Here is a 27842-nt window from a genome sequence, read left to right on the forward strand (position 1 = left end):
CATCTGCTTTGTCCATCGCCCGTTCCTGGTTCGATGACAAGAATACGAGTGAACTCTGGCTCAAGCTCAGTGTAGATGTCGATTTACTTCAAAGTCGAGATCTTCGCGGGCACATCACAAGCTTGGGATGCGAGTTTGGAATTGAAGACGCTTGCTTTAGCCAGCAATCGTCTTCCCACATTGGATACGCTGGAACGACGCGTCCGAGCTTCCAGGCTCGTACGCCTGTTCCTCGTCGTGCTCTTTGCCACTGTCTTTCCTGTCGTGGCCGAGAGGGACCAATGTCCGCATAGGAAGCTGTTTCCCCAATCGCTCGAGCCAAGGATCCTTGTCATGATTCATCAAGGAATGGTACCCGCCTTCCGGTAGTAGTATTGTACACTGTACACTGGACACCGTCTTAACCCATTTCCCTACATTCAGTATAATCGTTTCCATTATTCATCAATATACTTTTGGATCCTACCTACTCGTCGTACTTCCATCCAATTCGCCAACCATTGACCAACAAGTCGCTATGCATACGAAGAGACCAGTCGGCTGAACTTCGCCCTTCGGATTCCAAACATATATCGACATGTCGGAATATCAAACTTCCACGGAGGAGATTCCCACCAACAGGCTAAACCATGTACCTGCCTAGTAGTACCGAGTACGGTGCCCGATTCTCGAAAGCCATCTGCCTTATATTAACCCCCTGCGGGGATGGGAAAACCAGAATCCAAACTCCGCAATCAAACCCCATGCATCTTGCTGAATTGTATCTGGAAAAACTAAAAGAGCCCATGCCTGGCATCCAAATCGGATCGCATATCTCCATTGTTGAAATTATCACCGTGCTAATTCTCCGCACCGCACCGCTCAACATTCGACACTTATATCCAACGTCCATCCCATGGAGGCAGGACAGCTCCCCCTCTCATGTGGTGCGACATCTCATCACCGTCGTACGCCATGTTCAACCCTTGCCGGATTGGGTTCGCCCTGCTCCTGGCGACAGATGCGCTGTCTGCTGGAGCGCTTTCCATCAACCAGCCGTCCACACACGCGATGGCAGCAGCAACAGGCCGTGAGCGCCTCAGCCTGAACCAAGGATGGCGTTTCTCCCGCTTCACGTCGAACCCCGACTCCCTGTCTTACGACAAGCTGAAGAACTGGATCTTCCCCTCGGCCAACGACTTCATCAAAGGAACCCCTCGTCAGCGGCCCTCGGGAACTCCTCCAGGCAACGATGTCAACTACGTGAAACCCACATTCGACGATAGCGCCTGGGAAGCCGTCAATGTACCCCATGATTGGGCCATCAAGGGCCCTTTCAATGCACCGGGCATCAGCGGCGGCATGGGCCGCTTGCCTTCCAACGGTATCGGTTGGTACCGTAGGAAGCTCGAAATCCCATCCGATGAAATTACCGCGGGCAAGTCCATCTTCTTGGATATCGACGGCGCCATGTCGTATGCCGCGGTGTGGCTGAACGGCCAGTTGGTCGGTGGTTGGCCATATGGATACAACTCGTTCCGTCTGGATCTTACCCCGTATGCGAAGGCGGGGGACAACCTGCTGGCGATCCGCCTGGAGAATGCATTGGACTCTTCGCGTTGGTATCCCGGCGGCGGTATCTACCGGAATATTTGGCTCGTCAAGGTCGATGCGACCCATGTGGGCCAGTATGGCACGCGCATTACGACATCAGCAGTCTCTTCGCAGTCCGCTACTGTGAATGTAGTCGTCGACGTGGAAAATAAGGGCAATACGAGTCGAAAAGTCGATGTCGTCACTGACATCTTCGAACTGGATCCAGCCACTGGCAAGGCCAAGGGGAATGCCGTTGCTACCCTTGCACGAGCGACTGTCGATGTAGCTTCAGGCGCAAAGAAGGCCGTCAATGGATCGACTACAGTGTCGAACCCGAAGCTCTGGGGCCCAGTGCCTGCGCAGAAGCCGAACCTCTACGTTGCCATCACATCGCTTTACGGGAGCGGATCCTCAGCTCCAATAGACACGTACGAAACTCGCTTTGGCATCCGCACAATCACGTATGATGCGAACAAGGGCCTCCTCGTCAATGGCCAGCTCGTCCGGGTCCAGGGCGTCTGCAACCACCACGACCTGGGCTCTCTAGGCGCAGCATTCAACTACCGCGCCGCCGAGCGCCAACTCGAGATGCTGCAGGAGATGGGCACCAATGCCCTCCGGACCTCGCACAACCCACCTGCTCCCGAAATCCTCGATATCGCAGATCGCCTGGGTATCCTGGTGCTCGACGAGATCTTCGACGTGTGGAACAGCCAGAAGACGAACAACGACTTCCACCTCATCTTCACCGACTGGCGTGAACCGGACTTGCGATCTTTCCTTCGCCGCGATCGCAATCATCCCTCAGTCATTGCCTGGAGCGTTGGAAACGAGATTGGAGAGCAGACCAGCGCGGCGGGCGGCACGACCGCAAAGCTCCTTCAAGATATCGTTCGCTCAGAAGATACGCGCCCAATGACTGCGGCCATGAACGCTGCTTCGGCCAACAGCCCCATCTCCGCCGTCGTGGACATCATCGGGTTGAACTACCAAGGCGAGGGCATGGGCACCTCCACGTCGAGCAAGTATCCGGAGTTCCACTCCAAATTCCCCGAAAAGATGTGCTGGGCCAGCGAGTCCTCCTCCGTTTTAAGTACGCGCGGCACCTACATCTTCCCCGTGACAAGCGGCAACAGCGCTACCGTCGGCGGCGCAAACGCAGGCGGCGACCCCAACTCACGATACGTCTCGGCCTACGACCTCTACGCACCCAGCTGGGGCTCCGCTCCCGACAAAGTCTTCGGAATGCAAGACCGTTACCCCTACGTAGCCGGCGAGTTCGTCTGGACGGGCTTCGACTACATCGGCGAGCCCACGCCCTACGACCAATCGCGCAGCTCCTACTTTGGCATCATCGACATGGCGGGCTTCAAGAAGGACCGCTTCTACCTCTACCAGGCGCGGTGGCGTCCCGACCTCCGCATGGCGCATATCCTCCCCCACTGGACGTGGCCGGATCGCGTGGGCCAGGTCACGCCCGTCCATGTGTATTCCTCGGCCGACGAGGCGGAGCTGTTCGTCAACGGCAAGTCGGCGGGGAGGCTCAAGAAGGAGCAATATACCTACCGCTTCCGCTGGGACAAGGTCGTCTACCAACCGGGCGACCTCCGCGTGGTGACCTACAAGAACGGCAAGGAGTGGGCGACGGCCACCAGGAAGACGGTCGGCAACGCGGCGAGGCTGAACGTGACGGCCGATCGCACCAGCGTCGCCGGCGACGTGCTGGCCTTTGTCAGCGTTGCAGTGACGGACGCGGATTCGGAGACGGTGCCTAGGGCGAATCATTCCATCACGTTTTCCGTTTCCGGTCCTGGTCAGATTGTAGCGACGGATAATGGCGATCCGACGGATATGACGGTGTTTCCGTCAAAGGTGAGGAAGGCGTTTAATGGGTTGGCGTTGGCTATTGTGAGGGCTACGCCTGGGGCGTCCGGGACGATAACGGTGTCGGCTGCTGCCGAGGGGCTTAAGGGGGCGCAGGTGACGATACAGGCTGGTTAGACGTTGGGATATGTGCTTAGGGCGAGGGTTGGATCCTTCATATGGGAAATCAATCCCACAGTGCTGTGCTTGGCTGGCCGTGATGTTCCTGTGAAGATTTATGTTTTACTCCCGTCAAAGCAATCCAAGCAATCAAACCAACAAGCGTCAAGGTCATGGTCACAGTCCTGGTACCTTGTACCGGTCCATTGAGACCCCATCGATACCTCCTACCAACAAACCCTTTCCACCACCACCTTCCCATCTCTGCAGAGCAAAACATGAAAATGATCAAGACGTCATGTGATGCAACAGCGCCATCTCGTTGAATATCCTCCTCATAGCACTGCGGCATCGGCATAATCAAATGGGGCGGATGTCCTTACCAGGTAAACCCGCCTTACTGAAGGCCAAACCACTGTTCAAACTTGAAAGAGAGACAAGTGACAGACTAATGCCAGAGCAAGCGAAAATGTAGTACCTAAATCCTCATCAAATCCACAACAGAGGCAAATGGACGAGTGGAGTGAGAGCAATAATACGCGAGGGGTGATAATACATTGGATTAATAGCCTAGCGTTTGTTCATCTCAAGATTCAACATGTCCTACATCCGTCCATCCATGCCATGTACCCAAGACCCCAGGGTATATCCATTTCGCTGAAGAAAGGCGAAGGAAGAGAAAATAGGGTGATGGAAGGGTAATAAAGTGGTTAGGAGGCGAGGGTATACAATACTTCATAGGGGTATTACAAGGTCAGACATGAAACCGCGAAAAATGAACATCCCGTCATGTCCAAAAAAAGAAAAAGCATCCAACTCCCATCAAGAACATGAGACATGCCAGCTCCTTACCAGAACCCGTCAAGACGGCTTCATCTCAGAAACGATGCTCATGTACGTAGCTTGTCGGCCGTCCGTCGCCGCGAGGCACTGCGGTCCCTGTTCGTCGTCTTGGAGATGGCCGCGTTCCAGTCCTCCCAATCGCTCGCCATCTCGGTGAGAACATTGCCCATGACCTGCGCGCTCGCCATCAGGCCGTGCTGTTCGCCGTCAAGAATGCGCACCTCGCATCTGCGCATCAGCCGACCCAGCCAGCGCACATTGTCGACAGGTACTCTGCTGTCCTTGCTGCCGTGATGGATGACTACTGCCCGGCTGATATCCTCGTACCGGAATCCAATAGTTTGCTTGGTCTCCAGACACACAATGAGATCAGTAGCTGGGTTCGCGTTCGTGGTCGCTCGATCCCAGATGGCGAATGTTAGCCGTTCGTCAAACTCTTGCTGTCGCTCGCGCTCTGCCTCGCTCAGCGCATCCTTCATTCGTCGTGCTTCCTCGTGGTCGGAATCGTTGGGATTCTTCGCCGCCAAGGAGAGCGAACTTGCGTTGGGTAATATTTGGTCCATCAGCATGATGGACTCTCGTCGCGTTTCTTTGATGGGCGGTCGAGATTGGGCCAGCATCTGCGTGTTCATGGTCTTCCGTCTCGTCTTTGGCGAGTTCTTAGGACCGGTCCGCTGTAGACTTGCACTCGTCGCACTGAGGAACGTCGAGTTTGCAATCTTCAACAGGGAAGGTGGTAGAGTCCGAAGGAAGCGCTGTGACCTGGGAAGCTGTTGCTGAGGAGGTTGATCTTGGCTTACTCCTATTGGCGCCATCTGCGAGGGTGGGATCCAGGGTGCTAGTAGGTGAACGCGACCCCGGATGTGCTGTGGCATGCGCAGCGAAGTCGCAAGCGCATATATTGCGCCAGCTGAATGAGCCAGAAGTGAGAACTTGGTAATCTTCAAGGCCTGGCAAATGATAAGGACGTCGTCTGGAGTACGTCAGTATAGAGACCCTCGTCGGACCGGTATCTACTCACCTGGCCAACTCAGAGGCGTGCCATTGGGGTCCGGTTGACTGCCGCCAACTCCTGGCCGATCCGGTGTAATCAGTCTCAGCTTCAACGTCATTGCCAGCTGGTCATAGAAGGCCATGACATATCTTGTCAACCCCATACCCACACATACAAACACGGCAAACCCATGAGGGTCACCCACCTCAGAGAAGGATATTATCCTTCCTGTTTGCGGGTGGCGAATCCTTTGTGAGAGCCGTGGTGAGTTGAGATACCTCTCCACGTCCATGTCAACCGAGTCTATGCTTGCCGGACGTTCCTCCATGACTGGGTGATTGGGAGGTTGCACCGCATTGTTCGAATTCATCTTTTTTTCAACTCGATCGTTATGTGCTCTTTGCGCCTTTGCAGGTAAATCCGGATGCGACCACCGATTCTTCTTCAAAGTTGGCTTGCGCTGGGGTGCCCCAGAGGCAGTAGACGACGAAGTCATCTTCAAGGACAAATGTCGACTCGCAAGATCCTCGCTGACAGCTCGAGTTGAATTCTCGTCATGAGCGCCACTGGTGACACTGGGTGAGCGCTTGTGTGCCGTCGGCTTGGACAATACCATTGAACGTGTAGTCCGACGGCCCTCTGCAGACCTCTCGCCGAGCGCAGCAGCGGCGGCGACGGAGCGGGGGCGCACCGGGGAAGTGCTACTGGGAATGGCGCCTTTGCTGGGGCCAGGAGGAGGAGTGGGCGACGACGACTGTGCAGAGCGCTCGAGGGTCTCCAGTGCGAGTCTGTAGTCAATGGGGAGCGGGGTAAGTTCGTCCCCATCATTCACCGTCAAGCTCCTGGAGCGCGCATGCACAGCCTTGGGCTGAGGCTGGGGCTTCTGGACAGCTTCAACATTCAGGGATACCTGCCGCGTTTCTGGTCCCTGGGATGGCCGTCCGTTTGGTGCAGGCAGAGGGGAAGGCGCCAGCGTGATACCGAGGACTCTATGGGCTTTCGCGGGGTCCTGGGCTTGTGGTCGCCTTTCCGACGTGCTTGACACAGTCGAGGTTGGGGATGGCTCCGCGCTCGTAATTGGTGAAACGCCCCATCCGCTCGGAGAAGCCCCTGCATCCACATCCACTGGGAGCTTCCCCGCGATTTTGTCTCTCAGTAACTTTTGCTTCCTCAATTCTCGGATCCTGCGAGCAACCTCGCCTTCTTCGGCCTCCAAGTCCTTCAATATCTTCTCCTTTGGTACTACATCCTGCTCTACAGTTTCATCCACTTCTATCACCGTACTCGTTCTGTACGAGTCATGGCGACTGTTTTTTCGCCCATGATTCTTGCGGCTTTTCCTCGACGGACTTGTGTGCTTCAATGAAGATCCTCTTTCCGGTATGAGCCCTTTGTCTGCAGGGTCATCGACATCACCTGCTTTGAGCTGTGTAAATGTAGTCCGGAGCGGACTACTCGCGCTGCTCGTGCGCGACTGCGGCGCCCGGGATGACTCCGCCACTATAGGTTCCTCCTTGATGGTATCCTCGGAAACGACAAGATGTGGAGTTGGTTTTCGCGGAGGATCCTGCGACTTCAACACCTCGGGTCCTTGAATGGTGGCGCGCTTCCTTTCCTCCTTGACCCTCAAGTGCTCCCGCGAGCTCATATACATCAAGCTCTTGTGTGCCCTTGTGCTTCTTTTACTGTCACTAGATGTCCGGTTGCTGCCGTTGGAAATCTTGCGCGGTATTCCTGGCTCGATGCTGATTGCGCCAAAGCTGCTGACCGACCTCACCGAGTGTGCCGAGTGTACGGACGCCGAGCTCCCACCCCCTTTGCTCATATAGCTCTTCAGAGAGTGCTCCTTGTCCTTCTTCTTCGGCGCGGTGATTGGAGATAGGCCGGAAGGGGGCTTCGAGGTACGGATGACAGGAGGTTCGCACGCATCGTCTAGGAATGGGTAGGGGTTGGGTACCAGCGACTGGTAGTGGGCCAACTGGTCCATGCCATGGCCATTGGGAACCGTCAGCGAGTCGCCGAAGTGTGTCTGGAGGTTTGGGCTTGCGGGGGTTGACGCGCTCGCGAACGGCAGGTTCTCAAAGTGGCTATGGGTCGATTGCGATATGGCGGACAAAGATTCGATAAGGGAGGAGATGACTTCGGGAGAGGTCGACTGAGCGCGCACGTAGTTGGGCGAACGCTTCTTGGAGTGACTGTCGGTGGGCAGCGTCGTCGGCACCGACGGCAGCGAGCTGCGGCGACGGGATCGCAGGCCTCGTGGAGGCAGCGGTGGAGGAGGGTCAGCGGGGAGGGCGGGCACCGGGGGATGAGGGTCTGGTTGGAGACCCATTTTGCCTGATATTCCTAGCGGCGAGCTGGCGGGACGTGTGCCAATGGGTTGAGGTTGGCAGGAATTCTATGTATAGGCAGGACGCGGTGTGATTGTGCAGACGGATGTGAAGATCAGTGCATGGCCGGATGCTGAGCACGCGCAGCGAGTCCGGTCGCAGCCAGCGAGGCGAGACTGCGGTCCGGCCCAGTACAGATGAATATGACGGGGGAGAGGCTGTGGGTTCGCAAGGGGAGTGTCCAAAAAGTTGTGCCGCCGAAGAAGTGAAGTTGCTGGAGCTTAGGGGATGAAGGCGCACATCTATGGACTTCCAGCCCGCACTTGCCATGTTCGGCTTAGCGCAGAGCGGCTACCTCCCTACGGAAGACTTCTAGGTATCCAGGGAAATCTAGGAAAACGACAAGCGCAGTACGGAGTGGTCAGTAGTAAAATCCATGACGACGCAACTCGAAGGAGAATGTATGTTGCAACATGCGCCGACTCCCGAGTGCCGCATGCGGGATAAATGAAACCGCGTGTGGCTCGTCTACTACCCGTTTTTGTGCAACACTTACACCCGTCGCATTTACACAGTACCATCCTTGAGTCCTGGAAAACCGAGGGAGATGATAAACAGGTCATCGCCGTGGCGGTGAAATACGGTAGCCATCCTGTACTGTGTTAAAGGGGCCCATTACTCCAAACTCCGCAGATGGTATGATCGTCTGCTATGCTCCCGCATACCATCAGCTTAAAGATGGTACTTCGCGGTAGTAAGATGAGCAACATAAAGACTATTTGGTGAGGGACACTTCAAGAGACGGCCTTTTGAGCTACGAAGCAACCTTCTAACTCGGTACTTGGAACAACTTCGGTTGCTACACTAAGTAGGTTATGGGAGAAACGGATGCAGGGTCTAGCAACCCCATCAGACAATGACGATTGACTCGTGGCATCATGCTTGGACTCAATAGACAATGTCCTTGCTTTTTCCATGCCCTCAAAGACCTTTGGTTTACATACCTAGAATGTCAAAACTCAAGAGCGTATCAAAAGATGAGATGCAATAATGAACGGTGGTATACCCCCCTGTCGCCCACCCGCACCCGCGCATCCCACTACGTCATCGCCCAATCCGGCTCCCATTTCAACACCATGCTGGACATCATCAGACCGCAGCCTACCCTCCCTTCCGCAACACATTCCCAACCAGCCAGAAAGATGCGCCAGCAGTCCACTTCATGAAAAGAGCACATTGACAATCGAAAAAGCCATGTCCATACTCACCTCGCCCCTAACCGCCCTGCCACTGGCGCCACTCCTCGTCCTCCCCTTCCTCTCCTCCTGGTCCACCTCCCTCAACCTCCTCTTCTTCTCCCTCACCTGGACCACCATCGCCGCCACCTACTCTCCCCTCCAACTCGAAGCCTTCGGGCCCTTCGTTGTGCGCGTACTGCTTTATCTCCTCCCCTCCGCCCTATTCCTCTTGTTTGACCTCGGCGTTCCCAGTCTAGCCGCGCAGGTGAAGTCGCAGGGGGAGCATGCGCTACCAGTCCGGGCGGCCGGGGGAAAGAAGAAGGTCTGGCGGATTGTGGGGTGGAGTGTCTTTAATGTGGCGTTGGGGTTAGCGCTGCAGGCGGGGTTGGAATGGCTCGTCACGGATGTGCTGCATTTCAGGAGCTTGCTGAAAATCAAGGGGAGTAAGTGGAGTCTGAACCACCTGCCGAATCCGTGGAGTATGGTCCAGCATGCTGTGCTCGGGTTGGTTGCGCGGAATGTGAGTACCCCACCTCCTGTTGAAATGGCCCAATATATCTCGGGGAGAATGAACTGCGCTGACATGCCAATGGCAGGTTCTCCAATACTACATCCACCTCTACCTCCTGCACTCGGCCGACGGCGGCATTCTATCCACATGGCACGAGACGTGGCAGCACAGCGTGCGCATTCCCTTCTCCTTTGTCGCCGCCTACGACCATCCCGTGTGCTATCTCCTGCATCGCTTCTTACCCTTGTACCTGCCTGCCATTGCCTTCCGCTTCCACATCCTGACCTACATTTTTCTCGTCGCCGCCTTCTCGCTCGAAGAGCTGTTCATATACTCGGGCTACAGCGTGCTACCGTCCACCATCATGTTGCGCGGAATGGCGCGCAGGACCGAGGCCCACTTCATGAGTGGAGCAGAGGGGAATTTCGGCCCACTGGGAGTGCTGGACTGGGTGCATGGAACGACCCTGGGGAAAGATGTCATGGACGATTTGAAAGCTGAGATGGACAAACATGACGTCCAGGAACGGGCGGGAAAAGCCATTGATGATGCTGGGGATGCTGCCAATGGGGTGGCGGCAAAGATGAAGAGGAGGGCTCGTAAAAGGAGAGGATAGGATATGTCGAATGGCTGAAGGGCGCGATTTGTTGCCTCCGGTATTATGCTCTGGTCAGTTCGGAATTGGTTCAACTTTGGCGGACGCTGCTGCGCGGCAGGTTATGGCTGTGTTGCTTGATTCGCAGATACCCTTCTCTTGCTCGCTGAAAATATTTTCGGTTTCTGTTATCGTTCTGTAATGGTTATAATTCGACGGTAAACCTAGTCAGTTGGAATCCACCCAATATCATCGCTTGTCTGTGGGTATAACCTGTCTATTGCGAACCTGTAAACTTGCATGTCATCACAGCAATCTGCCAGCAATCTGCCACGACTTCACGATCGGACCGGTTCGAATTCGCTTTGCCTGTTACAGAATGTATAGGAAATGCAGACCGAATCCTCCCACGAGAAAATGGCTCGCTGTGCCAAAGTGTTGTGGTTTCTGCTATTACGGCTGCAGCATGCCGAAGTCATCTTTCATCCATCCCATGCACTTGAACGCCGATTGCCCGTTTCCACGTTTAAAAGACCATCGCATGTGGCCTGTCGGAGCTGCGCAGGCTGAAGGTAGACTTGAGGTAGTCGGCAAGGTGGGCCTCCTTGCGAATCGTAGCAATCAGAGCCTTGTCGACGGCCTTCTGGTCCTCTACACGGTCCTTGGAGGTCTCCTTCTTCTGTGCACCGAGTCAACTCCGTCGCATCCAACGTTGCGCAATCGACCTACCTCGGGCTTCTCGCCCTGCTTGAAGAAAGCATCCTCGCCAGGCTTCTTGGTCTCCTTGTCCTTGGTGAAGTAGCCGTCCTCGCTGGCCTTGTTGAGGACGCTCTCATCCACACCGCTCAGATCCACCTTAGTCGACGTAGCAATGACATATCGGGCGTTTACCCTTCGCAGGGGGACGCCGTTGATCTTGTACGGGCCGGTAACGAGGAGGACACCCTGGGGAAGGTGCTTGAGGAGGACGACGCGCTTACCGCGAAAGCGTCCTGCAAGAAGGATGAGGACAGTTCCGGGTTGAAGAGAGGCCCGGGGCTTCGCCGGCCGAAGTGACTTTCGCGCCTAACTCCAACTATCAGCGTCTGTATTCTGGCTTCGTCGAGTTATGGCGGCGGCGCCTTCCCCCATGGCTCTTTCCTTGCGCAGTTCTTCTTTCTCTCCCTTTTGCCGGTGCGTCAACTCACCTTCTTGGGCTGGCGGACGTCCTCCGCGGGATAGTACTTGCCAAACTTCTGCGCCATGGTCGACCTGTTGAACTCGTCTTTGGTGAGGAGCCAAGCTGGACGGGAGACGGATTTTGCGGTTTGTGGGATACGCGGTGATGACTAATCAGGCCTGCTGACTCAACGCTTTGCAAAAAGGCCAGATGCCAAGAAAGGGTGATTGTAGCCGAACCAGAAGACGACGATGAGGAGGAGGCTGATGAGGAGGGTGAGAACGAAAAGCCGCGTTGGCGGCAAACCGTCTGTAGACTACAACTACCATTAGCAAATATCCAACAACACCAAGCACAGCCCAAGATAGGAACAGTCCAGGTAATCACAACTCGAGATGAAAGGGTCATGGAAGTGACAACTCGAGATGAAAAGAGTCAAGGAGGTGACAATTCGAGATGAAAAGAGTCAGGGAAATGGCAACTCAGGATACAAGGAAATGGCAGGTCAAGAACAAGGGAATGTCAGCTCAAGATAGGAAGAGTTACATACCAGAAAACGGGCCGCGAAGCCAAAGACGTCGGTGAGGGCAGAAGTTGTGCTCCACCTGGGCAGAGACGTTGAAGCATGCAGGTGGTTACAGAAGAGAAAGTTGCGGGGGAGCGGACCTTCTTATATACTGCCCAGCGTCGAGGTGGTTCCTTCCTCCTTTGGATACCCACGTGGTCCCACCAAACACACCGTCACCCCCTCCCGAGGTCGTCATGGACAGAGCTGCAGTATCTCCAACAAGTGCCATTGGCTTTGGAGATGGCCTGTAGACGCATTTCCGCATTTCCTGCGCCGGAGAGAGCCGTAGGAAGCGGGAGCGCGAAGCGCTACTCCCCTCGCCGTAGACTGTCATTCCTGTGTTTCTCCGCCGTCTGCTTGTTAAGCAACCTGACAATGAGCCAATAGCCCGGTTGTAGACTTTGATGGGTTGCTTTCTGTTCTGGATGTCCCAGGTTTGCTTCTCTACATCCACGCAGACTCCTGACGGTCTGTTCACTAGGTATCTCAGGCTTACTTCTCCACGTCCACGCAGACTCCCTCGAGTGGGCGGTTCCGTCCTCTGGGATCGCGTTGGTTACATCTCGAGAGGTAAATGATGAGTTATGATGGAATCGTGTGGCGGCCACAGCCTCGAGAGTTCACTGATGAGTACGATCAGATCGCGTGGTGATCACATCCTCGAGCCGAGTTCACTGCATCAGGAACCCGGCCTTACAAGTATGAAGCACCGGAAATCCATGACAGATATTCAATGCGCAGTCCTCACAGAAGTCCGACATGTATGCCTTGGGATATATCTGTAGAGCAGCCAGATAAAGACCTGGAGTGAAACCATCCGATATTTCCAGGCACTATTCGGTGAATGTACCATCCCCAATTAGCTCCATGCTGGGTTATGACAATTTTTAATCACGTTGGTAACGCTATAGTTACCGTAGAGCGCGACTATCGCTCCGTAGCTGGCATGGTCGTTCTTCGTGTTGCTAAGTGAAAATACAAGCTGAAAATACAAGCCAAAAGCTTCTTCGGGTTGTCTTCAAGTTTGATAGCAGGCCCATCGATCACCAGCTCATTCTGCACGGTGCCCGCTCAGCATGGAGCTAATAACGAAGAGGGCGTCGGCCGAGTAGTCCCTGGAAATCTTGAATGGCATTATCACTCCAGCAGTGCTGCTCTAAGCTCGGCCTAGGTTCATATGTAGCCTAAAGAAGCGTTTGCCTTTTTTAGTGACAGTAGGTCGCTCTCCACGGTCGTAACTCAGCATTAAAGTTGACAAGGGAGAGGATATACTCTGTCCACTAAGTATCCCTGGAACTGTTGGACCTACTATGGTACCTAAGTAGGTGGTGTGTGGCACAGGTACGCCGATGACTAATACTATCCGCCTTGGCATCACCTGGAGCTCCAGGGCTCCGACTTCACCTGGACAAAGCTCCTCCCCGCAAACATCACCTCTACAGTTCCGAAAACATGTCGATCCAGCCGATAATCACTTTCAAGGCCGGCGTGTGCGATCTCAATGTATGTACACACTCAGCACTGTCCCTTTCTTTCTCCCGCTAATAGTTCACAGTCAAACCACAAAGTCAAGCCTAAGGACACGCCCGGATACGTCTATCTCTACGAGGAAGATGGTAGGTTACTATCCCTGCGTCGAGTTCACAGGTCTGACTTTCCGCAGGAATGCTACACTTCTGTTGGCGGCCGAGAGACCAGCCCGTCAATCAGCCCGAACTCGACTTGCTTATGATCCCTGGCGATGCCTCCTTCATGCCCTACGTCGGCGAGGACGACGACACAGAGAATGTTCGATCGCCCACCAGCGGCCGCATCTGCGTCCTAAAGTTCAATTCCAGCTCCCAGCGGTACCTCTTCTGGCTACAATCCAAGTCACAGCACCCAAGTGGCGACCCGAGCTGTTTCAGCGAGCGGGACTTGAAGATTCAAAACATAGTAGACATGCTACTGGCTGGGGAAGAGATTGACGTCCAGGCGGAGCTAGAATCCCTCCGCAACCTACCGCGCGGGCCTCGAAGGGACGGCGACGACGACGAAACAATGGAGGATGTGGAGGGCACGAATCATTCACAAGGGCACCATGGCGGCGGCGCCGGCGGTGCAGGTCCCGATGCTACAGGTGGAGACTACCGAGAAGAAGGCGAGGAGGCTCGAGAGGGCGGTGCTGATGGCGCCCGAGCGTAGGTTCACCCTTCCCATCATACTTCGGCGTCGTGGCGCGTTCTAGCATATCGAGCATTTGGCGACAACAACAAGCATGGCGATGCAGCAACCCAGGCATGGCGTTTTGGAAGGTCCAGTGTGTCTTTAAGCGACTGCGTATAGCGCTTGCAGCTCAATATATCTGTAAAACTATATAAAGTCCCTTGCTCTGCTGTTCGCGCCACGCCGTCTGCCTTTTGCTCCTTGCCTACATGTAGATATATCGCTTGCTGACTCGATGCAGAGCCGCAGCAGGCACAACGGACGCACAACAAGCCGTGCAGAACTTCCTCAACTCGCTCAGAGGAGCAGGTCTTGGCGGGCAAGAGGCGGGCGGAGACGAATTCACCACGCTCATGGACCTCCTGTCGCCCAACATCACGATCCCAGTCATTGACAGAGCACCAGCTTCTCTCATAAACTCACTTTGCTCCCACCTCCCGCCCATGATCCTTCTCCTTGCCCAAGAGATCGACGATGTCGCTGAAGTGGATCCTACCTCCGAGACAGCACAGGCAGCCATCGAAGCATTGGACCAGGACAGCAAAAAGGATGTGCTGAAGAGAGTGCTCAATTCCCCGCAGATGCGCCAGAGCCTCGCTAGCCTGACTGTCGCGTTGAGAGATGGCGGTCTTCCGAACGTGAGTCAGGCGCTCAAGATCGATGTCGCCAACGGTGGGTACATACGAGGTGGCGCCATGCCGATAGGAGGCGGCGACGCTGTGAAGGCGTTTCTTGAGGGTGTTAAGAAGACGGTACAGAGAGAAGCGGAAGGGGAGGAGATGGACACGAGTTAAGCCTGAGTCATCAAACGACGAGGGCGTTTGTACGACATGAGTGAGACATGGGTATGAATCAAAGAGTTGACGAGCTTGTCTCTGCGACCTAGAACGACAGACACATGCATGCCGTCCATTCACCCTGCCACATCCATGTGAAGGCCACGCAACGAAGGTGAAGTTGCGACAAGGAGTTACTGGGTCCTTCGTCATTCATCGTGCGTGTCACTTGTCCTAAACCGCATTTCTCTCGCCTATCTTTCTCTTCATATCTTCATTTTTCTGGTTACATTCTTCTTTTGCTTTTGCCTTTATCATTACTAGCTCTACTCGTCCGTTGTATTTCCGCTTTGGTTATCGAAGAGTTCAACTTGACTCCTAACCGTAGCATCAAGATCTCCGGGATTAAAGATCAGACTCCACAGTACAAACAGCCATCCATGTGCCAAATCCTCATCCAGATCTACGCCTGCGGCCACATGCGACCTATCTGCATAACACCCTGCCTGCGCGCCACAGCGGCATACCGTACAATGACCCACGAAGCACAATCCCGCTCAACATCACGGCCGCCGTCACCAAGTACGCTCCCATCCTCACCCGCCACCATACGTCAAGGGTCCCCAAGGAGACCCCAATCATCACCAAAGACTCAGGTCCCCGAACTACCACCCTGGTTGACCCAACTCCCCTCCTACGTCCCCAAGTTGCCCTACTGCCAGGGCTATTTCCCCCGCAACCTGCCCCCGTCCAACTGGCCCTGTCTTCAGTGCTACACGCAGCCCGAGTGGAGCCGGTATCGGCAGTCGTGGATCAAGAGGTATCGGGAGCATCATCCGGAGGCGGTGAATCTGGAGGAAGCGGAGGAGATGAGTGGGGTGGCTCTCATCCCGGGGAGGGTCGGGTTGGTCAACGTCGTGCGGGAGATGGGGAGGATGGAGGGGGTAGGAGGGGGCGAGTCGGGGGAGTTGCGTGGGAGGGGGAGGGGTGAAGGAGATGGGTGAAGAGAAGAGACGGATTGAAATATCTGTCGACACCATCAAGATCTAGCATTCGAAAAGTCCCACTTTGTGGTGCAGCTTGTGTACGTGCTAATTTGACAGCAAACGAGCCTTGGTCGGCGACACAAATTGCTCAACAACGTCCCACACCCAGAGAGAGGTCAATATCTCAAATATGTTTGTACCTGAGTCACCATTGCAGTCACACGCTGCCTCGCAGCGCCATTGGCGTTCTGAATCGAGGACAAACAGTCACAGCCCTGGGTCAAGGGATACTGGAACTTTGTCCATATCTGCGGCCACCATGCTTCACTTCACTCTCTTTCGAACCTGGGTCTTTACAAGAACTGGCAACACTCCAGTTCCTATCCAACAAAGAACCCGCGTTGACGGTGTAAGGGCGACTGCGATGCTCCGACATCACGAACTCCTCGCCCTCCTTCGAGCTCTTATGCTCACCCGAGGCGCCAGGGCCTCCGAGCAGCGCTGCTATTACGACGTCGATAGACTCGCTCCTTCAGAGTTTCTACCATGCTACACCAGCGCTGACACCTCCAAGCACACATGGTGCTGCAAGAAGGGAAACAAGTGCATGGAGGAAGGGACGTGCTGGGATCGCGCTACGGGGGTCACGTATCAGTATGGCTGTACGGATTCGGAATACAAGGATGCGAAGTGCCCGAAGAAGTGTGGGTTAGATACTTGTGAGTGCGAGATGCACAGTGCTTGGTTGGAATTAGGGAGAGCGGATGAGGCTGACAATGTGAAAGCGATAAGCAATTGGGTGGGGTTGGTATTCTGCGGAAGCAATGAGTGGGTAAGTGGAGACTCCATCAGGTTCAAAAGGAAGACGCTGACTTGGTGCCAGATATGCCACCATCCTGACAACTGTGGCGATAGTAGCTCATGCCCTTCTCATTGGGCCTGGGATCCACTGCTGGAACGGCCTCCGGGGGGCCAATGCTATGCGCTAAATCGAGATCTCAGGGCCTTCGAAGCGGGTTCGCCCCTACAAGATATCATGTTCCTGCCTTCCTCAGATGACAAAGTGGAGAGTTACCTGGCAGAGCATCCGATTAGCACTACTGACGAGCCTGTGGTCACGACGAATAGCAGGACGCGCAAAGCCGGTTCGACATTTCACACCTCCACGACGGGGTCTACCACCGGTAGCGAGACAAGTGGGTCAGACACGCTCTCAGTGACGTCGACGGTGTCGACGAGCGCAACGGAGGCAGCTTCGAGTCTTCCTGTTAGTCCTAGTCCCGCGGGTGAGTTAAGGGCTCCATCCCACCCTAAACTGAGCGATAGGGCGGTCATAGCACTGGGAACATGTCTTCCTCTGGTAGTCGCAGGCGGTGGTTATATCCTTCTCCATTGGCTCAAGAAACGGAGGAAGATGATCAATCAACGTGCACCGCGCACTCCCAGTCCTGAAATGGACGAATATGTGGGAGGTGGCCGACCCAGTGGAGCGCATGCGAGCTCTCCGGACGCAAGATATACGCACAAGTCGGAAGATGCATACGGAGAGTCTTTCCAGCAGACCCTTTGGCCTGCGTCTGCTCAGCCCTCGGAGTTGATTGCTTCGACGATGGGTGAGCGGTCGCGGGTGCATTCGCGGATTCAGTCGCGTATCAGTCTTCACATCAGTCCGCCTACGAGTCCACCTACGAGTCCACCTACGAGTCCACCTACGAGTCCACTTATGAATGAGGGACAGCCTGTTTACGGGGACCCTGCTGTAAGTCAGGGGTTGGGCCATCCTAGGGCTTCGGCTATGGTATCACCCCTGGGATCAGAATACACGGGCGATGAGACGAACCGGTCGTCCAACTGGGGGTCCCGCATCAGTGGGTGCGACGAGTCTAGAGTGGTGTCCGGGATGAGGCACTATGGGGAAGAGGGTAGCCCATGTGATGTGCAGGCGGATGAGCATTTAAGGTCGCCGGCTAGCGCGCCGAGCAGTTCTGTCTATGAGCTTTCAGAGCTCTCTGCATAGCCGACACATGATTACGAAGGGTTGTTGAAACAACAGAGCTGTTGGATGAGGGTGGGGAATGGGAGGGTAATGGGATATCTTGGAGGCAATGCAATAACTTTGAACGCCAATGTAAGTTTATGGGAGGGGTTCCCTCTAACAAAGGCGCGAGAAACGAGAAGAAGTAAGCGGTAGGTGAAGGGAGGAAGGGCTGTAGTTTAAAGGAAGTGAATGGCATAATATCTGCTTTAGTACAGGTCCAGGGTGAATTCGGAAGCACGACAAAAAGTGATTGAGGATAGACTACAGAGTAGAAATCTTTCCACGGGACCTGGAGAAGACGGGACCTGTGCAGCAAGTCAAGGGGGAATTGAGAATGGGGAGATGTTGTGAAGGGGTGTGGCGCATAGATAGATCGGATAGAGGTTGTGGCTAGTGAGGGGCTTCTCCCCTTTCTCATCCGGATGTAGGGACCAAACCAACAAATCCGCCTCCCTTAAAAGAAGAATGTCAGTCTTGTTTTGCGTGATTGTGAAGTGACAGCAGATCAAGACTAATCGAGAACTCGCACTGCATATTACTGTATTATGGCTGAGGAGGATATCAGGAGATATCTTTCCAGAAAGCTAGAGTGACGTCAAGGCAACCCCAACCCCTCCCCGGCCCCCGCGGTTCCAGACCGAATGAAACCTTCACTTCGCACCACCCGTAAGCTACATACACCACAACACTCGTACCACCACCACCGGATTCCCATGGCAGCCCGGCAGGGTAAAGCAACCGCGACTAACAGACTGGACCGAGTGTCAGCTAGCATCAGGCCACCGGCACTCTACCACCCCTAGTCACCCTCACCCCTCTCCTCGCATACCACATGCACTCCCAACACGGCAATGGGTGAACCGTCTCACTGCTCATGGCATCGCCCTTGCCCTCACCACTGTGTATATAACCCCTCGTCACCGGCCCCTCTCCTCTCCTTCCCTCACTTCACTTCTTTGATTTCGTCCTGTCTTCCGCTCTACAAAACCAATTGACCTCGACTCACCAAAAACACACCAACACACACTACAACACAATGTCACAACCTGAGATCCCCAAGGAACAATGGGCTCAGGTTTTTGAAAAGACGGGCGGCCCCGTCGAGTACAAGAAGATCCCCGTCAAGACCCCCGGCCCCGATGAGGTCCTCGTCAACATCAAGTACACTGGCGTCTGCCACACCGATCTGCACGCTTTGAAGGGCGATTGGCCTCTGGTGAGCTCCCTCATCCAATCCCACTCTTCGCTTGCTGACCAGAAAATAGGCGACAAAACTCCCCCTTGTTGGCGGCCACGAAGGTGCAGGCGTCGTCGTAGCAAGAGGCGAGCTCGTCCATGACGTTCAGGTAAGCAATCCCGCTTCGCTGCAACCTTCACGCCGAGTGGTAAACCAACAACGTCTCATCACCAGATTGGAGACCATGTCGGCGTCAAATGGCTCAACGGCTCCTGCCTCGCCTGCGACTTCTGCATGCAGGCCGACGAACCCCTCTGCCCAAAGGCTCTGCTCTCCGGCTACACCGTAGACGGTTCGTTCCAACAGTATTGCATCGCCAAGGCGGCGCATGTCGCCCGCATTCCCAAGGAGGTTTCCCTCGATGGAGTGGCGCCTGTCCTCTGCGCCGGCATCACTGTCTACAAGGGATTGAAAGAGTCGGGCGCGAGACCGGGCGAGACCGTCGCCATTGTCGGTGCCGGCGGTGGGCTGGGCAGTCTGGCACAGCAATATGCAAAGGCCATGGGCCTCAATGTCATCGCCATTGATACCGGCGAGGACAAACGGAAGATGTGCCTGGAGCAACTGGGCGCCTCCGCCTACGTCGATTTCGCCAAGAGCAGCAACGTCGTCGAGGACGTACGGAACGCGACCGAGGATAAGACCGGTCCCCATGCCGTTCTCCTCCTCGCCGTCACAGAGAAGCCCTTCCAGCAAGCCGCCGAGTACGTCAGGCCAAGGGGCAGCGTCATCGCCATCGGCATGCCTGCCGGCGCCTATCTGCGCGCACCCGTCTTTGGCACCGTCGTCAAGATGATCTCCATTAAGGGCTCGTACGTCGGTAACCGCAAGGATACCGCCGAGGCCATTGAGTTCTATCGTCGCGGACTCATCAACGCCCCCTTCAAGGTTGCCGGTCTGAGCGAGCTGCAGTCTGTCTTTGATAAGATGGAAAGGGGCGAGATCGCCGGGAGATATGTGCTGGATACTTCGCGCTAGATGAGGCGATATCGGGGCGTGCTTTGGTGTTTGGCGTTTGATAGAGGCGGTGCTGGGCTGCTAAAACGGCGGCATGCTTGATGAATTGATGATGACGAGGGAAAAGGCGTGGATACCGCCTGTGATGGAAGTGCGGATTGGCGGGATTTCTGACCGACTCTGATAGACTGCTGCGTCGGTAATGGAAATGTAATATGCAATGTTCAGAAGTAGAGCTTGAAAAACAGTGCTTGATACAACCTTGCCGCAGTATGCCAATCCTTTCGACAATCAAAAGGCCCATGCTATGACCCGACGACTCCATATACACTGCGGTCCGTCTCCTTTATATTATGCATCAATCTGGATTCGCCAAACACGCTTAAGCTTACGTTTGGACCTGCCGAGAACATATCCACAAGAAGGCAACGACGTCAGTACACTCTTCTTGACCACGCCTAATGATCCTTTCACTTCCTACTCCTACTCTTCCTCCTCCTTCCTCTTCCTCCGAAACGGCCGCATCAATAACCTCAAGCTCGGAATCGGCGTGAGTATCAAGGGTACCCTGCCCACCCACGTCAACCCTTCCGACTCCACCTCGAGCCAATCCTTCTTCTCCTCTTCCGCTCTCTTCTGCGACCGCACTGCTCTTCGCTTCGCAGTTTGAGTTTCTGCTTCCACTTCCTCCTCCGCTCCGTCATGTTTGGCAATGCGCGGAGTCGGCGCCGATATCACGGGCGTCGCAACCCCAGTATTACCCTTGATCACCTCCTGGATACTCGGCGCCTCCTCCCTCACTGCCTCCCTCGTCGCCTCCTTCTGCGCCTGCGTCTCCGTGCTGAGCGCCACCCTCCTCCTCCTCCTTCTCTCCTCCAAAACCTCCCCTTCCTTCCCCCTGTCTTCCCGTACCGATATCCTCCTCATGCGCAGATAGGCCTTGACGACTTCGGCCTTGACCTCATCACTGTGCGGATCCTCGCCCATCAGCGCGGCGCGCAGGGCCGGTACGCGTGGCGAGAAGAAGGTGTGCGTGCCTGTCGAGAGGCGGTAGGTTTCTTGGCAGAGGAAGACGGAGGTTGCGAGGAGAAAGGCGGTGCGGGGGGTGAGGCGGGGGAGGAGATGGACTGGTTGGGGTGGCATTGTTCGGATCTAATGGTAGGGTGGGTCCTTTTGGGAAGGAGAGATAGAGCGAGAGAAAGGAGAGACACCGGTCGAGAGGTAATTGGTTTTGAAGTTCTGTTTAGGTGCTCGATTACACAGTAGAGGTGGAGGTGCGTCGTGGAGCGGAGCGAGGTGCGGAGGTGGCGTCGGTGGAGCAGCAAAGAATATACAGGACACAACACCAAATACAACTTGTATACAGAAGCCAATGAATAGGACGGAGTGCAGACAAGTGCAGTAATGTGTCGTCTGCTCGTCTAGCTCAATGTTATCAAAACCAGCTATGTAGTTAGTCGTTTCTCTTCATCAACGAACGTCTGCTGCCAAGCCTCGCTTTTCCCCAATTCCTGCGCCGATCTCAGCCCTGCCATCTATCCATCAACGCCAAACTTTCATCTTCCTCCTCAATACTTTACGCGCCACCACGCGCCCCCACCCCACACCCCCCCCCCCCCCCCCCCCCCCCCACCGGCGACGGCGAGAAGAACCATGGACACCGACCTCGCGAACCTCGAGCTCCTCGCCCTCGTCTCCAAAATCTCCTCGGAAATCGAGAACCACCTGGGCGTCTCGGACAAGACGCTCGCCGAGTTCGTCATCGACCAGCATGGCCAGACCAAGAGCCTGGCGGAATTCAAGCAGCGTCTGGTGGACCTGGGGGCCGAGTTTCCGGAGAGCTTGGTGGAAAGTATCGATAGGCTTTGTTTGAGGCTGCATCCGAGGTATAAGAGGGAGAAGGAGGGTAGTAGGGATCATGGAGAAGGGGTGAGGGAAGAGGACGAGCAGGTGGATGAGAGGGAGAGGAAGACGAGGGTTTTCAAGGGGTTGGCGATTCCGGATAGGGAGGTGGTGTTTGGAGACGACGAGGATAAGCCTGGGATGGAGAATGGTGCGGATGCGGAGACCAAAGGCGATGCGCTGGATGATACGTTTGCCATGTTGGAGGGCCTGGCGGGGAAAGCGGGCGGTGCTTCACGGCCGAAGAAGCAGAATGGATCGAGGAAGCGCAGTATAAGTCCCCAGAGCGATGATCTGGCCGAGGACAGGGATCGCAGCAACCGGAGTAAAAGGCACAGATATCGGTCGGAATCGCGATCGCGGTCGCGCAGTCCGAGGCGATCGCGAAATGACGAGTTACTGTTCGAGGACGAGTTTGGGCGCACGGTACCCGTAAGGAGAAGTGATAGGGATGACAAGCGGAGGCGGAGCAAGTACAGAGACGAGGAGGAGGAGGAAGAACGGAGGAGGCGACGGAGACGGAGAGATGAAGACGACGATTTTCGACGACCGCCAACTCCCGAGATCGACGACGAGCCCGTCCTCTACAAGATCTACAATGGCAAGGTCACGGGCGTCAAGGACTTTGGTGTCTTCGTGAATCTGCAGGGCGTCAGGGGGAAGGTGGATGGCCTGGTGCACGTCACCCAGATGCAGGAGGGTGCCCGGGTCAACCACCCCTCGGATCTCGTCTCCAGATGGCAGGACGTCAAGGTCAAAGTCATCAAGTTGGAGGGCGGGCGCGTGTCTCTATCTATGAAGGAGGTGGATCAGGTGAGTGGCCGCGATTTGGCGCCTATGCGGAGGATTGGGGCAGCTTCTGGTGCCAATATGCAGGCCCTGGGCGGTGCACCTGACGTCGTACCCATTATTGAAGACGATGGGTTGTATGGCAGAAAAAATGGCATGAGGAAGCGGTTGACGTCGCCTGAACGGTGGGAGATCAAGCAGTTGATTGCTTCGGGCGTGATACCCAAGTCGGAGTATCCGGACATTGATCAGGACTATAATGCTGCTATCAATGAGGCGGGTGAGATTGAAGAAGAGGAAGACGTCGACATCGAGGTCAGAGATGAGGAGCCACCTTTCCTGGCGGGTCAAACAAAGCAGTCCCTGGAGCTGTCACCCATCCGCATAGTGAAAGCTCCCGAGGGTACGCTGAATCGCGCAGCCATGGCGGGCGAGACCTTGGCCAGGGAGCGTAGGGAACTGCAACAACAAGAAGCGGCTGAGAGAGCTGCGAAGGAGGCAGAGCAGGTCGATCTCAGCAGTCAATGGAACGATCCGATGGCGCAGAAACGACAGTTTGCCTCTGACCTGCGACATGCACGAACGAATCAAAAGACGGAGGAGATGCCCGAGTGGAAAAAGATATCTACGGGGAGAGAGTCGTTTGGCAAGCGCACGAACATGAGCATCAAGGAACAGAGGGAGAGTCTCCCCGTATTCAAATTCAGAAAACAGCTGTTAGAAGCTGTGGCTCAGCATCAGATCTTAATCGTGGTCGGCGACACGGGAAGTGGAAAGACGACGCAGCTGACGCAGTATCTGGCGGAGGCTGGATATGCGAATGAGGGCATGATCGGGTGTACGCAGCCGAGACGTGTGGCTGCTATGAGTGTAGCAAAGCGTGTTGCGGAGGAGGTCGGCTGCGTGCTGGGTGAGGAGGTTGGATATACGATTCGGTATGTATTTCATTCCATTTTTGAGATATGCAGGGGACTAACGTGAGTTCAGATTCGAAGACAAATCCAATCCCGCCACGACACGCATCAAGTACATGACCGACGGTATCCTGCAGAGAGAGATCCTACTGGATCCCATGCTATCCAAGTACAGCTGCATCATGCTTGATGAGGCTCACGAGCGCACCATTGCCACCGATGTCCTGTTTGGGTTGCTGAAGAAGACGCTCAAGAGGAGACCGGACATGAAGCTCATCGTCACCAGCGCCACCTTGGATGCCGACAAGTTTTCAGAGTACTTCAACAAATGTCCCATCTTCTCCATCCCAGGACGGACTTTCCCGGTCGAGATCATGTACAGTCGCGAACCGGAATCGGATTATCTGGATGCCGCCTTGGTTACTGTCATGCAGATCCATCTGACGGAGCCACCTGGAGATATCTTGCTCTTCCTCACGGGTAAGGCGGAGATTGACCAAGCATGCGAGATTTTGGAAGAGCGCATGAAGGCATTGGGACCATCGGTCCCTCATCTCGACATTCTCCCCATCTATGGCGCCTTGCCGTCCGAAGTTGCAAGTAGAATTTTCGAACCTGCAGCTCCCGGCACCCGCAAAGTCGTCATTGCCACCAATATTGCGGAGACCAGTCTCACCATCGATGGCATCTACTACGTCGTCGATCCTGGCTTCGTCAAGCAGTCCAGCTACGACGGGAAACTGGGCATGGACCGACTGCAGGTAACGCCCATCAGTCAGGCCCAGGCGAGGCAGCGGAGCGGACGAGCCGGTCGGACCGGGCCGGGCAAGTGTTTCCGCCTGTATACTGAGCAGGCTTATAACACGGAGATGCTGCCTACGACTGTCCCCGAGATTCAAAGACAGAATTTGTCGAACACCATTTTGATGCTCAAGGCCATGGGCATCAATGATCTCCTCCACTTTGACTTCATGGATCCCCCTCCCACCAACACGATGCTTACAGCTTTGGAGGAGCTCTACTGTCTCGGAGCACTAGACGACGAAGGCCTCCTCACTCGCCTTGGCCGCCAGATGGCCGATTACCCCACCGAACCCGAACTCTCCAAGACTCTCATCAAGTCGGTCGAGTTGAACTGCTCGGACGAAATCCTCACCATTGTCGCCATGATTTCAGGCACCCAGAACATCTTCTACCGCCCCCGCGAGAAGCAACAGCAGGCCGACCAGAAGAAGGCCAAATTCCACGATCCGACGGGCGACCACATCACTCTCCTGAACGTCTACAACGCCTGGAAGGCCTCCAACTACTCGACACCCTGGTGCATGGAGAACTTCATCCAGCCCAAGAGCATGGCGCGCGTGCGCGACGTGCGCGGCCAGCTGCACATCATCATGCAGCGGCACAAGCACGCCCTCGTGTCGTGCGGGCGCAACACGCAGAAGATCCGGCAGGCGCTCTGCAGCGGCTTCTTCCGCAACAGCGCGCGCAAGGACCCGTCGGAGGGATACAAGACGATTGTCGAGGGCACGCCCGTGTACCTGCACCCGTCGTCGGCGCTCTTCGGCAAACCGGCCGAACACGTCATCTACCATTCGCTCGTCGAAACGACCAAGGAGTATATGCACGTGTGCAGCGTGATTGAGCCCAAGTGGCTGGTGGAGGCGGCGCCGACGTTCTTCAAGGTGGCGGGCACGAAGCTGGGGGAGATGAGCAAGAGGAAGAAGGCCGAGAGGATCCAGCCGTTGCATAATCGGTTTGCCGGCGAGGATGACTGGAGGTTGTCGGCGCAGAAGAGGCAGGGGAGGGGTGGGGGTGGGACGTGGGGTTAGTGGTGTTTGTCGTGCTGGTAAGGTGGGAGATGTTTGGGTAGCGTTTATATGTTCAGGATACCATTTGTCTGTCGTTGTACCCTGTGTATATTCATCTTATACCAACTACGGGGTTGTGACAAGGGAAATTACATTCTCCGCAATCGTTGCACTGTTCATTAGTTACGAGCTGAGGAACCACATGTTGACGGCAACAGATATATACAGCACATGAGCAGTTCTTAGAATGTGGCATGATTGATTGATATTTCATTGACCGGTTGCCTTCGGGAAGGGAAAGCAGAATCAAAGACTTTTGATAAACGCCAAATGCATCCATCCATACTCGCCCGCTGAATTGCAGTGACAAAGTGAGTAAGGGGGACCCAGGAGCCCCATCGCAGAAGAGGGAAGGAAATGACAAAAAAGAAGAGCCCGCTGTTGCCGAAGGTGAGAGATTGGAAGATGCTCCTTCATCTCAAATTCACTCAGCAGAGTCGACTTCCAGATGACGCCTGCCGACTCAGTCGTTGTAGTTCACCACACCCGCACCATCCTTGTTCGCCTTGCGCAACCCGTACCTCTCGGCCAAATCGTCCTCCTGACTCTTACTGTTCGGATCCAGATACGGCTTCTCGGCCTGGCAGCACACGCGCACCGCGTGCCGCCGATGGGGCGCGAAGCCGTAGGAAGCCGAGTGATTCTATTTCCAGGCTGTTAGAATACATAATAGGAGGACTGTAGAAAAGGGGAAAAGACGTACGCAAACCCGATTATCCCAAAACGCCACATCCCCTTCCCCCCACTGGAACCGCACCTGGATCTCCGGGCTCGTGGCGACAATCTCATTCAGCAGGGCGATGATGGCGTCGCTCTCCGTCTTGGGGACGCCGACGATCTTGGTGACGAAGCCCGGGTTGAAGAAGAGGCTCTTCCAGCCCGTGACTGGGTTGGTTCTGACTAAGGGGTGCTCGGTGGTGACGGGTTCGCGGCGCACGGTGCGGCCCAGTTCGCGCGAGCCCTGGGCTTGCAGGTCGGCCGAGTGCAGCGCCGTGAGGGATTCGAGATATTTCTGCATGGCGGGCGAGAGCATGTCGTAGGCGGCGTATTGCGAGGACCAGAGCGTGTCGCCGCCGCCGCCGCGGGGCGGGCCCGTCAGGACTTTGAGGGATGTGTACGAGGGGGGTTGGACTTCGTAGGTAACCTTTGATATTATACTGTTAGTTTTTGTTGTTCGTCGGGGGATCTAAAAGCTACGTTGGTGGAAGAGGAGGCAGTGATCACGTGAAGGGACAATTCACACTTACATCGCTGTGCCACAAGAACGTCGGCGTGAACAACGCCCTCAGATCCGGACTATCCTCCCCCGTGTACACGACATGTACATCCTCCAGGCCCTCCCTCCGCGGACAAGCCGTAGTCGCATGCTTATGCAATTCCCCGAAATACCTGCCCAGCTCCCGCTGCTTCTCGATGTCGAAGTTCTTCTGGTTACGGAAGAAGACGACGCCCCGTGTGGCGATCAGACGAGCGAGATCGTTCTTCTGCAGGTCCGTGAGGTTGGCCAGGTCGATGCCGTGGATCTCGGTGCCGATCTTGGGGTTATAGTCGAAGACGTCGGTGGCCGAGGAGAGGAGGTGCTTGAAGTTGGGGTCGCCGAGGAGACCCTTGTCTGAGTAGGGGACTCCGGTCAAGGGAGGCCACTTGACGTCTGGGAAGCGAGGGCGGAGGTCTTCGTAGGGGTAGGTCTCGTCGTGCTTTTTGACAGGCGAACGACCTGGGGTATAGTTGAGGGCGTTGGTCCTGAGGGACGGTTTCAGCCCCACCAGAGAGGTGCCATTGGATTCGGGGACGGTAGGCTCGACCAGGCCGGGTGCCATGGTGCGGGATGTATGCAGTGGTCTCGGGAAGAAGCGTATTTAGTAGAGTAGGAGGGGAGTAGACAGTACAGTGGTACAGACGCCTGGAAACAGTGAAGGCGCGCTCCGTAGGGATGTAACAAGCCCGGTAGAAAATGACTTGATGACAGACAGAGGAATAGGAAAATGAACCTGAAGGTGGATTATTGGTTGGAAGTGTCTTATAGCAGAGTAATAGAGAGAAAGGGACAAAGAAGAACTCACACCCTCCTTTATAGCAGAGATAACACAAGTGACTGTACCTACCCAGAGTAAGCCAGGCATGAAGTCACTGAGAGTCATTCTAATCGATGGCGCCATCGCACACAATCACCCTTGAACTCTGACAATCCATGTCGGCACACTATTACCCTCATACCTAGCGGTCTTCGTTGCGGCGGCATCTAACCAGAACATGCAGGCACAACCAGACCGAAGTCTGGGGTACCGGGGACGAGGCCGAAGACGGAACATGCACGGTCATGCATCCGAGCATGCGTGCATCGAGATTTCAAAGCGTTGCTGTAACGGTC

At 55.4% G+C, this 27842-nt stretch overlaps 11 protein-coding genes across 11 annotated transcripts; 6 read left to right on the forward strand and 5 right to left on the reverse strand.

Moving 5' to 3' along the window:
* Nucleotides 1-1050: 1050 nt before the first annotated feature.
* On the forward strand, nt 1051-3576 carry EI97DRAFT_371842 (glycoside hydrolase; the record flags this gene model as incomplete). Its single annotated transcript, XM_033795313.1, has 1 exon — nt 1051-3576. One exon carries the CDS (start codon nt 1051-1053, stop codon nt 3574-3576), a length of 2526 nt encoding a protein of 841 aa, XP_033656573.1.
* A 527-nt stretch (nt 3577-4103) lies between these two features.
* Nucleotides 4104-7985, reverse strand: EI97DRAFT_499536 (alpha/beta-hydrolase). The gene is made up of 2 exons (XM_033802612.1): nt 5423-7985; nt 4104-5374 (listed from the first exon to the last, which is right to left on the reverse strand). The coding sequence occupies exons 1-2, from the start codon at nt 7725-7727 to the stop codon at nt 4449-4451; spliced, it is 3231 nt and encodes a 1076-aa protein (XP_033656574.1). The 5' UTR covers nt 7728-7985; the 3' UTR covers nt 4104-4448.
* Nucleotides 7986-8709: 724 nt separating this feature from the next.
* Nucleotides 8710-10336, forward strand: EI97DRAFT_431255 (uncharacterized protein). The gene is made up of 2 exons (XM_033797890.1): nt 8710-9483; nt 9560-10336. The coding sequence occupies exons 1-2, from the start codon at nt 8980-8982 to the stop codon at nt 10088-10090; spliced, it is 1035 nt and encodes a 344-aa protein (XP_033656575.1). The 5' UTR covers nt 8710-8979; the 3' UTR covers nt 10091-10336.
* A 4-nt stretch (nt 10337-10340) lies between these two features.
* On the reverse strand, nt 10341-11550 carry EI97DRAFT_226075 (uncharacterized protein). The gene is made up of 3 exons (XM_033793903.1): nt 11257-11550; nt 10799-11134; nt 10341-10745 (listed from the first exon to the last, which is right to left on the reverse strand). Exons 1-3 carry the CDS (start codon nt 11311-11313, stop codon nt 10596-10598), a joined length of 543 nt encoding a protein of 180 aa, XP_033656576.1. The 5' UTR covers nt 11314-11550; the 3' UTR covers nt 10341-10595.
* Nucleotides 11551-12898: 1348 nt separating this feature from the next.
* On the reverse strand, nt 12899-13324 carry EI97DRAFT_226166 (uncharacterized protein). The gene has a single exon (XM_033793904.1). It carries the CDS (start codon nt 13169-13171, stop codon nt 12953-12955), a length of 219 nt encoding a protein of 72 aa, XP_033656577.1. The 5' UTR covers nt 13172-13324; the 3' UTR covers nt 12899-12952.
* EI97DRAFT_484835 (uncharacterized protein) lies at nt 13249-15104 on the forward strand (the record flags this gene model as incomplete). Its single annotated transcript, XM_033802125.1, has 4 exons — nt 13249-13299; nt 13352-13412; nt 13460-13976; nt 14243-15104. 4 exons carry the CDS (start codon nt 13249-13251, stop codon nt 14793-14795), a joined length of 1182 nt encoding a protein of 393 aa, XP_033656578.1. The 3' UTR covers nt 14796-15104.
* A 206-nt stretch (nt 15105-15310) lies between these two features.
* Nucleotides 15311-15781, forward strand: EI97DRAFT_456444 (uncharacterized protein; the record flags this gene model as incomplete). Its single annotated transcript, XM_033800731.1, has 1 exon — nt 15311-15781. One exon carries the CDS (start codon nt 15311-15313, stop codon nt 15779-15781), a length of 471 nt encoding a protein of 156 aa, XP_033656579.1.
* Nucleotides 15782-17118: 1337 nt separating this feature from the next.
* Nucleotides 17119-17828, forward strand: EI97DRAFT_431259 (uncharacterized protein). Its single transcript, XM_033797891.1, has one exon. It carries the CDS (start codon nt 17178-17180, stop codon nt 17778-17780), a length of 603 nt encoding a protein of 200 aa, XP_033656580.1. The 5' UTR covers nt 17119-17177; the 3' UTR covers nt 17781-17828.
* A 1237-nt stretch (nt 17829-19065) lies between these two features.
* Nucleotides 19066-20289, forward strand: EI97DRAFT_431261 (NAD(P)-binding protein). Its single transcript, XM_033797892.1, has one exon. The coding sequence runs from the start codon at nt 19273-19275 to the stop codon at nt 20014-20016; it is 744 nt and encodes a 247-aa protein (XP_033656581.1). The 5' UTR covers nt 19066-19272; the 3' UTR covers nt 20017-20289.
* A 110-nt stretch (nt 20290-20399) lies between these two features.
* On the reverse strand, nt 20400-21138 carry EI97DRAFT_499541 (uncharacterized protein; the record flags this gene model as incomplete). The annotated part of the gene is made up of 1 exon (XM_033802613.1): nt 20400-21138. The coding sequence occupies one exon, from the start codon at nt 21136-21138 to the stop codon at nt 20479-20481; it is 660 nt and encodes a 219-aa protein (XP_033656582.1). The 3' UTR covers nt 20400-20478.
* A 4595-nt stretch (nt 21139-25733) lies between these two features.
* EI97DRAFT_414105 (TauD-domain-containing protein) lies at nt 25734-27707 on the reverse strand. The gene is made up of 3 exons (XM_033796817.1): nt 26719-27707; nt 26175-26615; nt 25734-26114 (listed from the first exon to the last, which is right to left on the reverse strand). Exons 1-3 carry the CDS (start codon nt 27289-27291, stop codon nt 25935-25937), a joined length of 1194 nt encoding a protein of 397 aa, XP_033656583.1. The 5' UTR covers nt 27292-27707; the 3' UTR covers nt 25734-25934.
* Between the last annotated feature and the right edge of the window lie 135 nt (nt 27708-27842).

Source organism: Westerdykella ornata (genome assembly GCF_010094085.1).
Source record: "Westerdykella ornata strain CBS 379.55 unplaced genomic scaffold EI97scaffold_4, whole genome shotgun sequence".
NCBI lineage: Eukaryota > Fungi > Ascomycota > Dothideomycetes > Pleosporales > Sporormiaceae > Westerdykella > Westerdykella ornata.